The sequence below is a fragment of the Meleagris gallopavo genome, chromosome Z, assembly GCF_905368555.1.
Source record: "Meleagris gallopavo chromosome Z, MGAL_WU_HG_1.1, whole genome shotgun sequence".
Classification (NCBI taxonomy): domain Eukaryota; kingdom Metazoa; phylum Chordata; class Aves; order Galliformes; family Phasianidae; genus Meleagris; species Meleagris gallopavo.
Genome location: NC_139435.1, coordinates 66710472 through 66725160, shown reverse-complemented (window position 1 = coordinate 66725160; position 14689 = coordinate 66710472). Strand labels below are relative to the sequence as shown.

General features: G+C 36.1%; 1 protein-coding gene across 1 annotated transcript in view; it reads right to left on the bottom strand.

Annotated features, from left to right (window-relative positions):
- LOC109363787 (atrial natriuretic peptide receptor 1-like) overlaps positions 1-9877 on the bottom strand; it is a 39134-nt gene extending 29257 nt beyond the window's left edge. Inside the window, exons 1-5 of the mRNA XM_085214100.1 lie at positions 9767-9877; positions 7459-7555; positions 5046-5178; positions 1287-1410; positions 407-511 (exon numbers count right to left, since the gene is read on the bottom strand). Of these exons, the coding sequence (XP_085070226.1) occupies positions 407-511; positions 1287-1410; positions 5046-5178; positions 7459-7555; positions 9767-9877 (570 nt within the window). The remainder of the gene's footprint in view (positions 1-406; positions 512-1286; positions 1411-5045; positions 5179-7458; positions 7556-9766) is intronic.
- Between the last annotated feature and the right edge of the window lie 4812 nt (positions 9878-14689).

Here is a 14689-nt window from a genome sequence, read left to right as displayed (position 1 = left end):
TCTCACTGGTATGTTTTCTTTCAGTTAGGCATGTCTTTCAGCCTATGCATCCGTCATATTTGCTTTCCCATTACTTCTGTTTGGAAAACTCATAAAGATTGTGCTAACCTGTAACACAGTCCAGTCACTAATGCAGTATTTTCTTAGTGTAGTCTTTAGACAGACAGATTAGGCTGTGTTCTTCCTTCTCATCCCCATTTTTTTCCTACTAACTGCATAGGAAGTAGCAGTATAAAAAACTGATGTTTTCAATCAAGTCAGCTGGGAATTGATGATACTCAGCTTTATGTACCACTTCCATACATAATTCTGACATAAGTAAATGAGTCAGGGAACACTGGAACCTATTAGGAAATAAGTTCTGAGAATAGCAAACCATTTGTTGTAGTCAAAATATAAACTTTACCTTAGCAGTCCAGTTTCTTTGGCTCATTTTGCCAGCTGTCGACAAAGTGTGAGTAAATATCTGGCCGTCATCAGGAATCCACGGACCACATATTCCTCCTCTACCCTTTATCAGAGAGATTGGTTATGTCACTAACAATGACATTAAAAATCCTAGGTCTCCCTCTTTTACCTTTTTAGAATTATTTATATTCTTCTCAAGAAATAACCAAATCTGTTAAAATGAATAAACTCAAATAATAATCATACACTTTGTTAAAATATGTCACAAATCTTGTTACTGTTGAAATACATGAACTAAAATCTGGTCATACATTTAGCTGCAGTAATTTTATGAAGCTAATATACTTTTTTTTCAGTTTTTGCTGCACAAGAACAAGAAACAGAATTGTATCCCACATCTTATATTTTTCTAAAGGAGTTTTATTGCAACTTGACTTTTGGTATTGCAGTTTATTTTCTTTAGAAACAAAAAGGTCTTTTATGAGTCAATGCCAGTTTGCAGAGCATATCTCACTAAAGCTGTCAAAAAGTAGAGAGATAACGATACCTGCAAATGACAATTCACTCTTTCTTTCTCTACTGACTGTACAGAAAGGGTGAATATGAGTCAAGTAATCTTTAAGAGTTGAAACTGATTCTATTAAGCACAATGAGCAATTCTGAATACTACCTTGTCCAAAAATACAAGTATTTGCTTTGCAGCCTCAAATATAGTACAAAACTTTCTGAAATTGACTGACATCCCTACAACTACTTCAGTGAACTACTGATTTGGTCTAATTGTAATCACAGAAATAACATCAAATACTTGATCACTGCAATGAATGTTTTATCCATTATTGCAAGCAGAACACAGTAACTCATACTATCATACTAACCATGAAAGCCAAAGGACAGGAGTGAATATTGGCATGGTGGACACAGCAGTTCTCGCCATTTGCATCTTTCCAGCTAGCAGGGCACTCATGCTCCTCACAGAATTCCTTTGCAGCACTAGCATTGCTAGCCAAGGAGCAGAGAAAAAGTGATAATTTTATATTAATTCCTTCTCCCTCAAAAATTGTAAAAAGAACAGAAAATCTTTCACACAAAAATTACTAGCATAAACATATGCAGTGATAGAAATATTGTTACATCATTTCTTTCTCCTTTGTTCTATTTCTGGTTGAAGCAATCCTATAGCAAAGAGTGCTTTCAACTGGATCATTGTTTATGTTAAATAATAGTGAGTTCTGTCAGATAATATAGCTTAGACAGCTACCAACCACCATTCATGTCTCCTCACTGTCTGCATAAGCATATGGGATTACTTGGCACTGCTACATCTGGCTCAGAAGAATTACTATTACTATACTTTCGCTATCAAAAATCTGTGTCCCCGGCTACTTTCATTCTTAGTACTGTCAATTGTATATGTCCATCTATGCATGTGATTACTATTTGACTTTAGTATTTTCTCCACAACCCAAACATACAAGGATAGATAGCACATTAGACAACAATATCAGATAAAATTCATGAAACCAAAAGCTTAGATCAAAAAGGGGACTATACAAATAGCTTGTTCTTCAAAATAGCCACAAAATCAAAGAACAGCTTAGGATGGAATGGACTTCAAAAGATCATCAGATCCAAACTCTCATGAGAAAAGGGAGCCTCTGCGAGATTATCTAGCACCCTGTCCAGTCACAACTTAAAAACTTCCAGTGATGTTGACTCAACCACAATGACCCTGCAGAGACTGTTCTGGTTACTAGCTGTTCTCACTATAAAAAACAGTCCTTCTTGAATCAAGATGAAACCTCTGTCAGTGCAACTTTTTTCCCATTGTTTCTTCTACGTGTGGCTGCTTGTGAAGCAGCCCCCATCCTTTTAATAGCCACACTTGGAATACTGTAACATGATCCTCCATAAACCTTCATTTATGCAGGTTGAAAAATTTTAATTCCTTCAGCTTGTCCTCACAAAGCAGGCACTTCAGCACTTCGATCATATTTGTGGCCCTTCTTTGGATCCTGTAGAGTCTGCCTGCAGCTTTTTTGAATTATGGGGACCAGAACTGGACACAGAACTTGACAAGTAATGAGAAAAACTGGCCAGTAGAGAGTAGGCTTAAAAGAGAAGACAATATTATATGAAATAAACATAAGGTAGGACTTTTGACAGTTCATCACTGGAAGATGAATGTAGTTCTCTGGAAATGTGTCACACTTTTTTCCAGTCTGTTTGCTGAGTTACACTTTCAGAAAAACAACTATTTCTCTGAAATTGATTATCACCCTAATAAACATATTTTGCTTTAAAATAAAATAATTTTTTAGAATCACAGAATCATGGAAAAGACCTCTAAGATCACTAAGTCCGAGCATCAGCCCATCCCCACCATGCCCACAAACCCATGTTCATCCATGTGTTTCTTGAACACCTCCAGGAATGGTGGGTGACTTCATCATCTCCCTGAGCAGCCTATTCCAGTGTATAACCACTCTTTCTGAGAAGAAATTTCTCCAAATATGGTTGACTTGGGAGATATAGCCAGAAGTAGTTATATGGTTTAGTTTGAAAGTTACACGTGGTAGTTCTCTAACTTGAAAGGAATGCCAGCACTCCAGGAAATATATATATATATACACGCTGCTCTGAAAGTAATGCCTCCTATTTATTTCCATGGAAACTGTTGCCACTGTTGAATTGCACCACCCACCTACCCCTCACTGTGCTCACACTCACTGCTTGGTCTCCATAAATGTTCAGCATGTATCAATGAATGTCAATGAGTACAATATTTTTTGCATAGAGGATTTCAGTGAAATGCTTTTTTCTTCATCTGTACTTCCATGTCAGACTGCCCCTCTGCTGCCATCTGTCACATGCAACAAAATGTAATGGAATACTGGTGGTTCAGCCTCTACTGCCACACAACCAACATCTGCCTCTTACATGGTGGACCAACATAATAAAAAAAGAAGGCATTAGTTTCAGAGCAGCAAGATCAAGTAGCCAGAAAATAGCAGATTTAAGAAAAAATATTGTATTGTAAGAAATAAATGCAAAAACGGGGAATAAGGTTGACATAAGTCATATTAAGGACCAGATTTACAAAGGTATAGACATACCCGATATCTGAAATAAGCAAATCTGTCAATCACTAAGGCACCTAAATAAATAAAATATTAAAATATTAAAATAGAAAAAATGGAGAAAGAAAAAACCCAAAACCTTAAGATGATTACTCCTTAATGCTGTTAGGTCTTCATAAATGCTTTTTGTAATTTACTATGCATTCAGTACTGCTTTCTGTAGTTCATCAGCACCTTCCCCAATCCTTCTGAAGCTCATATAACGACTTGACATCTACAATCGTATTTGAGTCAGGCATTCTGAGAAACAACTGAGATAGTCCTTAGATACTGAGGTACAAGTTTGATGCCTCTGTAAAACCACAGCATAAATGCTTCTCTTTTAAGATTTACAGCCTGTCTCTTTGTGCAAGATATGTGTAAATATTCAAAAAGCAGAATTTTGTAAATTTCTTACTTATATAAAGGAGTGGGTCACTTTGGAAAGACCAGAAAAACAGATTAATTCCACAAAGTGAAATGTTTATTGGTCAAGTTCTTGGAAATATCACCAGCCAAAAATCTCAGATAATTTGATGAAAAACTATTATTAAGATCATCAAAATACATCAACTTCTTTTTTTTGACATTGCAAATGAATTATAAGTAATCTTTCAATCCTAAATAAAACCACTCTCTACAAAAACTTTTACAGTCTGAACTTTGCAAAGCGAAAATTCACACTGACAAAGAAAGTATGTGAGGTTTTTCCATAAGCATCTCTTTTAGTAGTCAAATAAAGCACAGAGAGTGGGAAATTATGGCTGCCGTCTCTGTCACAAACCTTTTTTTATGTGGCTGGAGTATGCTGTGTACAGTTCACAAATGTAAGATCACAACATATTAGTCTTTTATTGACACAAAGTTATACACATACAAAAGCTATACCTAACCTACATTGTCTATAGTTTGTGAGGTGATACATAAGGCTGTGAGGTGATATTCCAGGCTGGATGTGGCTCTGGGCAGCCTGGTCTGGTGGTTGGCAACACTGCACACAACAGGGGGTTGAAACTAGATGATCATTGTGGTCCTTTCCAACCCAAGCCATTCTATGATTCTACAATATAAACTCTGGACAGATTTCAACACCACAGCAATCAAAATAAGCTCTTCAGTGGGTTCTGGAGATTCAATCCCTATTGTCATTTATGTTGTGGACTTTGAACGCTCTTATTATTGAAACTGATACAGACTACAGTGACTTTGAGAGTCACACTAGAATTTCAGTTGTAAATTCCTTGTGTAGAGATCAGAAGTAACACTCAGAGTTGCAATGAGACTGTAATATAGATGCAGGATGACAAGCATTGTCACTAACATGCAGGTGAATGTGTCATGATGTTATAGCCAAGTCATTCCAGAGGGGCTAATGACAGTGCAAGTGCTTCTAGACGAGATGCAAGAAATTAGTAAGAAGCACAAGATCACGTGTTCTGACTGTGTTACAAAAAATGTGTGAATGTAGAGAATCACCATATACTCGTGACCATGAAAACATATTATAGGAGGTAATACCTGTGAGAAAGGATTCCATTTTGTACTGCGTATTGATAAAAGCCATCTGAAGCAAAGACTGCATAGGTCACATTGAAGAATTCCCCACTTATTGCCGTTTCTGGAGGCTTTTGAACCCATGCCATCTCCAGACCTATAAACAATAAAATTTTCAGCCTTTTCTACTTGACAGTTGTATAAAAATGTGAAGTTTCTTCTGTAGTAGAGAACATAGTGTAATGAAACAGAAATATGATTTTCAACTATTCTTCCTATTTTTACAAGCCCCAGGTATTCATCCATCTTAGTGGCTGCATAGGTAAGTGCAAATACACATTTACATAACTATTCTGACATTCATGTTCTCTAAGCAATTGGAGAAACAGACAGAAAATCTGATCATCTTACCTATAGTAAATTTATTCCCAGTATAATGGAGTACTACATTTGATTTCCTCTTACATCAGGTAAAAAACACTGTTTGCAATTCTTGGCTGCTTTCACTGAGGCCTCTCTTCTGGAAGAACAGACAACTCTAGCACCCATGAAATACAGTCAGAACACTTACCCTCATAAGATATAAATTATGTGTGCTACGTAAACACTTTAAAAAGTATTATCTTCTTATAAAACCATTTGACACCTAGAGCAGAGGACAGTGAGAGTACTGCTACTCAGACATTTGTCTTTTTCAATTTCTATACCCTTATAATTTACCCAAATAATTTATCCCATCATTTCCCTCATTCTCAGGACACCTTATTACAAACTCTAAACCTAGAAATGAAGTGAGATTATTCTCAAACAATACTATCAAAATCTTTCCGTTCTTTTCACCAATCTGTTCCTCTGCTGTTAGATGAAGGTTTTAATTTCTGACATGTCAAATTATTAACATTATGCAGACACACAGACCCCAGTTTGTGAGAAACTGTTTTCCCAGAGGATGGGTGAACCTGCTGTTCAGTTATAGACTCAGGTATTACTCCAGAGTTGTTTTTACAAGTGTACTATACACTTGCACTGTTAGTGAAATAAACCACTATTTTTCCCTGTAAACACAAATCCCTTTCAGAAGAAGCAAATTGTAAACTAACCTAAAGATATCACCCCTCCCTTAAAAAATAAACACTCATTTAGGAGCTAGCCTTATGAGAGAAACTACAAAACAAAGATTTACATAAAATGCTAATATGATTTGCATTAAAAGGAATGAAAGCTAAGCTTCAGGAAAAGTGAGAGAATGAAGGTAGAAGGTCAGCATAAATTTCAGAAAAACTCTTATTTCAAAGATAGATACTTTCACATATAAATGATTTGAAGATCTTGCATTACAAGTTAAATTCACAGAACTGCAGTAGATGCCTATTGCTTTACATTTAGCAGTGCACCAAAGATGAGAAGGAAGAATCATAGAGAAAGGCAGGATAAAGACTAGAGTTTGTTCTAAAATCATTTGCGAAGGGTTTATGTAAATGAAGCTGCCTACTCATATTAGTTTCCTTTGTCCTAAGTTCACACTGATTTATTAGTAAGAATATGCTTCAAACTAGTCTTTTTTTTTTTTCTGGTAAATAGTAGTTTAAATGTTAAAGCAATAGTAAATTCTTACAGCATGTCAACTTACTTGACAATTACCTAGACAGTCTTTCAATTTCTTTGTTCAATCCAAACTCTTCACAAAATGTTGAACTATAGCATGGAGTTCAGACTATCACCCAGCAGTTTATTTCCTGGAGTATTTTTACAAGTATTACAGTTTCACAGGTGCACTTGTTTTTCTCTAAAAACCCTATCAAGAATCGTCTCCAGTCCAATCTTTCCTAACATAAACAAAAGTGTTCCACTTTAATTATTTTCTCATCTCAATCAATTCAGGAGATTAAACAAAAAGAAACCTTTTTTTGTTGCTGTTGTTATATCATCATGTAAACTCAGTATTCAAGCTGGAATAAGTGGTTAAAGATCTCAGATTTTAAGTGGAACACAATTTTGAGCAAGGAGAGAAAACCATGAAATGTAGAAATGGTACTGGGTTTAAATAATTCACTTTTTAAATGATGCCACAGAATTCCAGGAATAGAATTTGCAACAGTACTGAGCTGACTACTTGATTTGTTTGGATTATGTTGCATTCGGTTTTCTAATGAGAAATAAAATGTTTTCAATTCTTATTTTAGGGGAAGGGATTCAGCTGTTGCGATTACTTTTTCTTTTAGAATCAATAAATACTGAGCAAATAATTGCTCAGACATATCTTCTGACTGCTTTCTTTCACATTTTTCTCAAGAAAGAATGTCACCACTGACTCTTATGCCTGCCACTATGTGAAGCATTTGTTATGAGTTAGGTATCAGTCTGAGCACTTCAATTTTAGGTCTTCAGCCATTCCCTGAGCAAGAAATGATATTCCCTCAGCAGCTTTAGAACTCACCTCCACAGTCCATCATGTTATATTCATCTGGTTTTTCCAGGGGCCAACAATCATAGTCTTTGTTGTCTAAATCATGCCATCCTTCCACTAATATCACCTGCCAGAAACAGACCTCATAAAACACTGTACAGAAACAGGGGAAGGATGCTTTCCATCTGCAGTTTGTCTTTCTACCTGAAGCAACGATAGAAACAGTACTTGGCATACTTTATTTTGTCTCTTGAAGTTCTGGAGACAAAAATTATAGTTTCCTAGGGATCAGTATATTATTTTGATCTCCCCAGTAATTAGTCGTAGGACAATTAGGTGACTTAACTAAAACTTCTCTTCCAGAAGTTTTCCTCTGCAAAAAATGGGCAGTTCTAGAACAGTATGCAGAGAGGCATATTATTTAAAGACTTTTTTTCTTTGTGTTTAAAATGACATACTCCTGCTCCAATCTATCTTTCTTTTAATCTTTTACACCTAAATCATTTCAATGACTATTTTTCATTTAATAACAAAATATAATTTTACAAATGTTACAATAGGCAATTATAGACAAGATTACATATGCCTATTACATGCAGAGTATAGCATTATAATAGCATACAGAGTGAATTTGAATGGTTGCAAAATATGTAATATACCTGTATGTATGTATATATATATATAAAGCTATACACTACAAATGTATTTATACTAATCAAGTAACAGAATATACACTGTAGGCCGTAGATGAAAAGAATATATTATGATAATACATTTTGGTCTTAATCCACAGTTAGTAAAGGATACTAAGTTCTATTCATATAATCTATTTTTTTTTGCACGTATTATTGGAGAATAATCATCTACTGGTTTATGCAATTACTTATCCCATTATTCCAGGAGTAAGATTTATATAATTGATTTTTACAATGCAGTCTGCCATTATTCTTGTTTTTTATATTACTAAAAGAGGATTCAACAATTACCTGAAATTAATAGCCATCTCCCTGCAATAAGCCATCTACGGTTCCTTCAGTACACACGGACCACACAAATATGTGATGGTAAAAGGATCTACATAGCTTACCTACCAATAAACTGAGGAGGCTTTGGAGCCTGAAGGCAAGTGTTTTGGTAGCTCTCATGCTCACTAGTGTGCATCCAGCTCATCAAGTGATGAGGCTGCTTCTGATACTGCTGTTGCTGCTGAATTAGATGCCCCTATCTAAGAAGGGGGGTTGCTAGGCAAGCTGATCCTGACAACTTCAGCTGCTGCAGATGTTCTGCCTCCCCCTTCACTCTCCTACACTAATCTACTTCTTCTTGGAGCAGGTTGGAAACACTCCACCACACCTCAGCCATACCTATCTGAAAAAATAGTACTTGTCTAGGGGAAGCCCTACCTTCAGACTGGTGCCATTTCTGCTCCTGTCAGCTCAAAGCTGGAAGAGCAATGGGAGGATTTCATTGCAGTGCCCAGTTGAGTTTGGATAGCATCTGATCCTTAGATGGTATCAAGCAGATGATGAATTAATAATGTGGAAATAATCACAGAGACAAGTTGGGCCTGGGTGAGGAGAGATGTATACAAACTTCATGACAAGACAGGGCCAGCTAGAGGTTGAACTATGTGATCTCCCTGTGTTCCTTCCAATCTGAATTATTTTAGATCCCGTAACTCCAATTACTCAACCCTGGAAGTGCAGGACAACTTCAGTCTATAATATGCTACACCCAGCCATACTGAAAAGATGTTTCTAGGACTCTTTTTATTTTCTGAAGTCATTGTTAACACTGGATATCAGTAGTGATTTGGCTCTTCTGAGTAACTTGTCTGGAATTCTGCCTCTCAACCCAAAATGACTTCAAGAATCTTAGTCAACATGCTTGACTTCACAATCTATTGAATTAAAATATGTGCCCTGTTCTTCTTGAAAGTGGTTTTAGGTCAATTAAAAAATACGTAACTCCCTGTACTTTGCAGTGAGCATTTCACCCAAATCATACGTTTAAATATATGGAAACATTTACAGACTATTTCAACTTGGCTAGATTCTACTGTAGAAAGAGAGGAGAAATAAAAATGCCATTTTTGGCTAGAATTATCTGCTTACAAGAGCTCTACATATATTAACACTAGGAGAGATTTTCTTAGGATATCTTAGGATATTTTGTGCTTAATGAGGAATTTACTGGCAGGAAAGCTAAGGATTACAGATTGCTAGATCCTACAGCAGCCAACAGATTAACAGACTGATCCTATTTTATTTAATAGGGCTGTCAAATATTCACACAACATTAGTATCACAATTCTAGGCCTGCAAGAATAATACCTTACCTTTATAGCTACTTGTCTGTCACAAAGTTCAGAAGTCCTTGAAGGTGGCCATGTACAACAAGCTGGTCCAGGAATCTGAATTAAAGGTGGATGGAAATCAGTGGTGAACATCTGACTTAACAGTCTATCTGAACAATACATTAGTCATGTCTTTATACAACTCTGTATACAAAGGAAGAGATTCCAATAAAGTGAGATGGTCATCTGAAGCTTAATAATCTTCCCATTTGCTTCTATTTCGCGTTGCAAATTACCTGCATATAATTTGTATTAATTTCTCAGTACTGCATTATACTATGAGTTATATTTCAAGACACAGTCTGACTAAAATATAGATTATTCCACCTACTGCCATTTGATTGGCTCACTGCTTGCAGTTATAGAGCTCCTTGGATCCCTGTCTTCAAAGGAGAAACAACTGAAATAAAAGTAATTTCTATTGCTTTAAATGAAGTTTATCTAAAACTTTATTTTTACATATTTATTTCTGCTGGTTATGCTCATTTAAGAAACATGGTTTCCATTTCATTCTTTAACTTACTTACAATTTCTAATATTATAAAAATGAAGGAAAATACTTCTTTAAATTAAACATACATATACTGCATTTGTAGAAAATAACAGTGGTTAAAGTATTGCTGAATAAAACTTCTTAAATCTATCTTCAAATACTTTGAAATATTTTAGAAAAGTAATTTCCAGCAATATACTGAAAAAAATAAAAACCTTATCATGAAATTCCACAGCCCATCTTTGAAGATACCTATTTATTCTGGAATTCAAGCTTTCTAGGTAGTTCCTGTCTTGGTAACAATCTGATGTTAAAATAGAGATGCTTAAACTATTTTGTGTCTAATTTGATCCAATTTTATAGAATGACAATTAATTGCAACATAAAACACTCTCAAAAAATCACTACTAAGCCTCATATGTAACTTAAAAATGATGGAATGCCAATGATATCTTTTGTCACAGATGCATTTTTTTCTTTGGAAAACCACAATTTGAAGCTTCTTTTTTTCTTTTTTTTTTTTTCAGATTACATGCTACTATGCAGTGTATGTTATTATCCAGATTTTTCAGAGCATTTTATGTGTATACAGGAAAAGATAGATTTAGAAAATGTCCAACAAACAAATAAACAAACAAAAAACTTTATAAACATTTGGATAGACTACAAAAGATTTATTCAGGAATGAATCAAGAGGGACAGCTGAAGGGGAGAACGTGAAAAACTGGGCACATATTACATAAAAGTGAATTTATAAGGTGTGTGAAAAAAGTTCCATTAGCACTTATCCTAATCCTAAAGGAAAGTGGTTTATATAATCTTTTATATTATATGCATGCATTCACATGCAGGGATATTACGACTCTAAAAACGACAAAAGAATTCCAAGCAGAAACTGTAGAGATCCTGACCAAAAGACCATTGCACACTGAGGAGTCATGAGCTGTTCTGTGCTGTGCACCCAAGGGGCCATCAGGCAAGTAGTTTCTTTTCCAACACTATAATTTATAGATGGGGTTGTTTCCTTGCAATAAAAAGGTGCAATGGTGTGAATGACTGAAAGGGGACAATCTTTGGAATGTACAAGTTCTGCATGACATACTGTGTGTGGGTTGGACGTCTGTCTGGTGCTTCAGGGCTTGGGGTTCCCAGCATCTGAAGGGACATAAAATTATCCGTGGTATTCTCTTTTTATAATCTTAGCTCGAATACCAAGCGTTCTAAGTTCTATATTCTTTTCCCCCACTGGGACATAACGAACCAGCAACTCCTTTCACAAAACAGAAGCTTCTACAGTCATTTTTGCTAAAAGGTAAACAACCGTGACTCTGAGATCTCCCTCTAGTGGCGTAACGGCAGAACAACGAGAGGACGATTCCCCTTGTGCGCAGGTAGGTGTAAGTATAGCTTTCTCTTCATGCCAAAGGTTCCACAAACGGAGCACTTGCAATGTCACCTGCCCGCGGGCAGTGCAGCACAAAACCTGTTTATCTTCTCACCTGGGAGTCTGGTGAGGCAGCAGTGGTGGCTCCCTACTCCTTTCCTTCAGGAGAGTGATGCAATGGACAGAGACGCAAGCAATTGCTGCGTTTCAACATAAGGACGTGTTCATAGCAAGTTACTACACATCCACTGTTTGCACATTCAGCCTGCAGAAAGTGTTTTGCCATTCTACTTAATGCAGCCCATATATAGAGAGTATTGTGCCAGTGCTGGAATTCCATGTTGACACAAAGCACATGTGTTCAGTTCTACCAGCAGACTTTCTGCTAATTATGAGATTAACTAGGCGTTTAGATCAGAATCATGATCTAATACAATTGATCTTTTCTTTTCCTTGTTCAGCTGCAAATGTTCTAACTGGGTCAGCGTTTTTTCCTCTCACCCTTTGCCTTTTCTCATCTATTCTGGCTGCAAAAATCACTTGCATTCAAGTAAGGACTGTGTTCATGACGTGGTTCAGTAAGACTCCAATCATAGTGAAGCTTGGATTACTAAGATCAAGAAACAACATCTCATTTTCTCTAGAGTTCTTAGTAATTTGATTAAAAGACTGGAAATTGTCATAAGTTTTGTAGTAGGTTGGTAGCTTCAGAAGTGCTGAGTATCGAGAATGTTGAGCTGAGACCAAAATACATTGTGGTTAAATGCTGGAGTGCAGGAAGCAAGCTCCAGTGCCTTGCATAAAGCACATCATCACATCACCATGTGTATCTTTAGATTTCCCCCAAATACTGGAAGTTGGGGAGAACTCCAAAGAAAAAGGCCTTGGGCTAAAAGTATGCTAATCAGAAAATAAAAAAAAAAGAGGTAATAACATATTTGTTCCAAAAGATATGAAAGCTTAATGTTAGATGATTAATCTTTGATGACAGTTTAACTCAATTGCTGCAGAATGAACAAACAGTTATACAGTTTACACAAAGGAATAGAGCTGGAAGGCAGTGTGAAAGCATGACGGAGTTTTGCGATAAGGTAATTAGGGGCATTGAAAACTATAGCTAGAAAACTGCTTCCTCTGACTACAATCTAGAATGTTACACACTTTACAGATTCACACAGATCTCAAAAATGCAAATAACTTTCATCAGGGTGACAGGTAGTCTTCTCTGCACTCTCAAGTTGCTTAACAAATTTACAGTTTTATAAATACATTCCTTAGGCCCATTGCAGTGTGTAGAGAATCACAGAAAGATTTGTTCTGTGGGTGCAGCAGTGTTTAATCTGCAGCACTACATAAGATTAAATATTTAATTCATCTCAAAAATGTTAAAAAAAAAAAATCAGAACTCAAAGCATGAAGTATCAAGTACATTCCCTGTCAGTTGTGTGAAAACTGTTGTCTGGAATATATTGCAAACTGAAATACTTCTCTTTAAGAATATATACTATTGTCTGTTCAGAGAATTGATTAGTACACAAGCTGCCATGGAAGGTATGCAAAGTTTTAGGATTTTCATTGTGTAAAAGAATCTATCCTTTTCCTAATTAGAAGGTAGAAGGAAAGACGATATCTGGAATTCCACAACCAGAATACTCACAATGAGAAATCTAGCAAACAATAGTGATTCTCTAGCTGGAAATTCTGTTAATTGAAAACTTTGGGACTGGATAAGAAAAAAAGAGCGTGCAGTTCTCACAGAATCAAACAGGAACTTCCTTTTCTAAGTGATACAAGTTAAACTTCAGAAATTCTTAGCCTAATCTTAGAAGAGATTTTTGCATCAGGAGATTTGCTTGAATTAATCACTGGGTTTCATAGAATCATAGAATCATAGAGTCACCAAGGTTGGAAAAGACCTAAAAGATCATCCAGTCTAACCGTTTCTGCTACTGTAATGCAGAGTGTCAACATCAGAGTTGTTCAGAAGGCATTCCAAAAGCCTGAGAATGTGAGAATCTTATCCTACTTCAGTTTGATAGGATGACTTCCTGAGAGGCTTAGAAGAATTGGTCCAAGTTCAGCACAGAATAATTCTGTTTGGGAAGAAACTGAGTAGAACATCTCTGATATTCTCAAATGCCTCTCATCATTCAGTACTCCCACACAGGCAGAAATGTCATAAATGTTTGTAGTCCTAGAGAACAAGGTAACTTAGCTATTGTTAAGATCTGATGGGGAGGATCTTAGTGTCAGAGAGTGATAGCAGCGGAGGGACATTTCTGTTCTTACAGATACCATGTTCCTTAGGTACACTGATCACTCCACAGGTTGCAGTGACATTTCAATGAAATCTACATTTTGCCTCAATTAGGTTTTTCTCTCTTCCTCCTTTCTCACTGCATGACTCATTTCTGTTTACAGAATTCTTGAATGATTTTCTGACCATATTTTTATCCACTAGTGTTGCATATTTATTGACATTTTAAAAAGACACCCTTATAAGCCACAATAGCCTCAGTGTTCCTAGGAACTCATGAGAAGCCACTCTCTACAAAAATAAAAGTTATTGATTACATTTTAACTAGGTAATTATACAAAATTCTATGTAGAATTAACTTCAAAACCAGGCCTTATCATACTTTGAGACTTTCTGGATTTTTTATAGTATCTTAAATAAACAATACTATTACTTATTTATTTTGCTTCCCAAGCATACTGCTCCCCTATAATATTTGCTTCAGACTGGCAGTGGGTTTAGAAGTTTTTACTAAATTTATACAAGCATTTTAGTTTTTTAACAATGATAGCTCTATTACATTATCTGTCTACTACCGATTGTCACATTAGAGCATGGTCAGCAGGTCAAGGAGGTGATCCTTCCCCTCTACTCTGCCCTGGTGAGGTCCTTCTTGAAGTATTGTGTCCAGTTCTGGGCTCCCCAGTACAAAAATAACAGGCTCCTCTGGAAAGAGTCCAGCAGAGGACCAGAAAGACAATAAAGGGCCTGGAGCACCTCTCTTATGAGGAA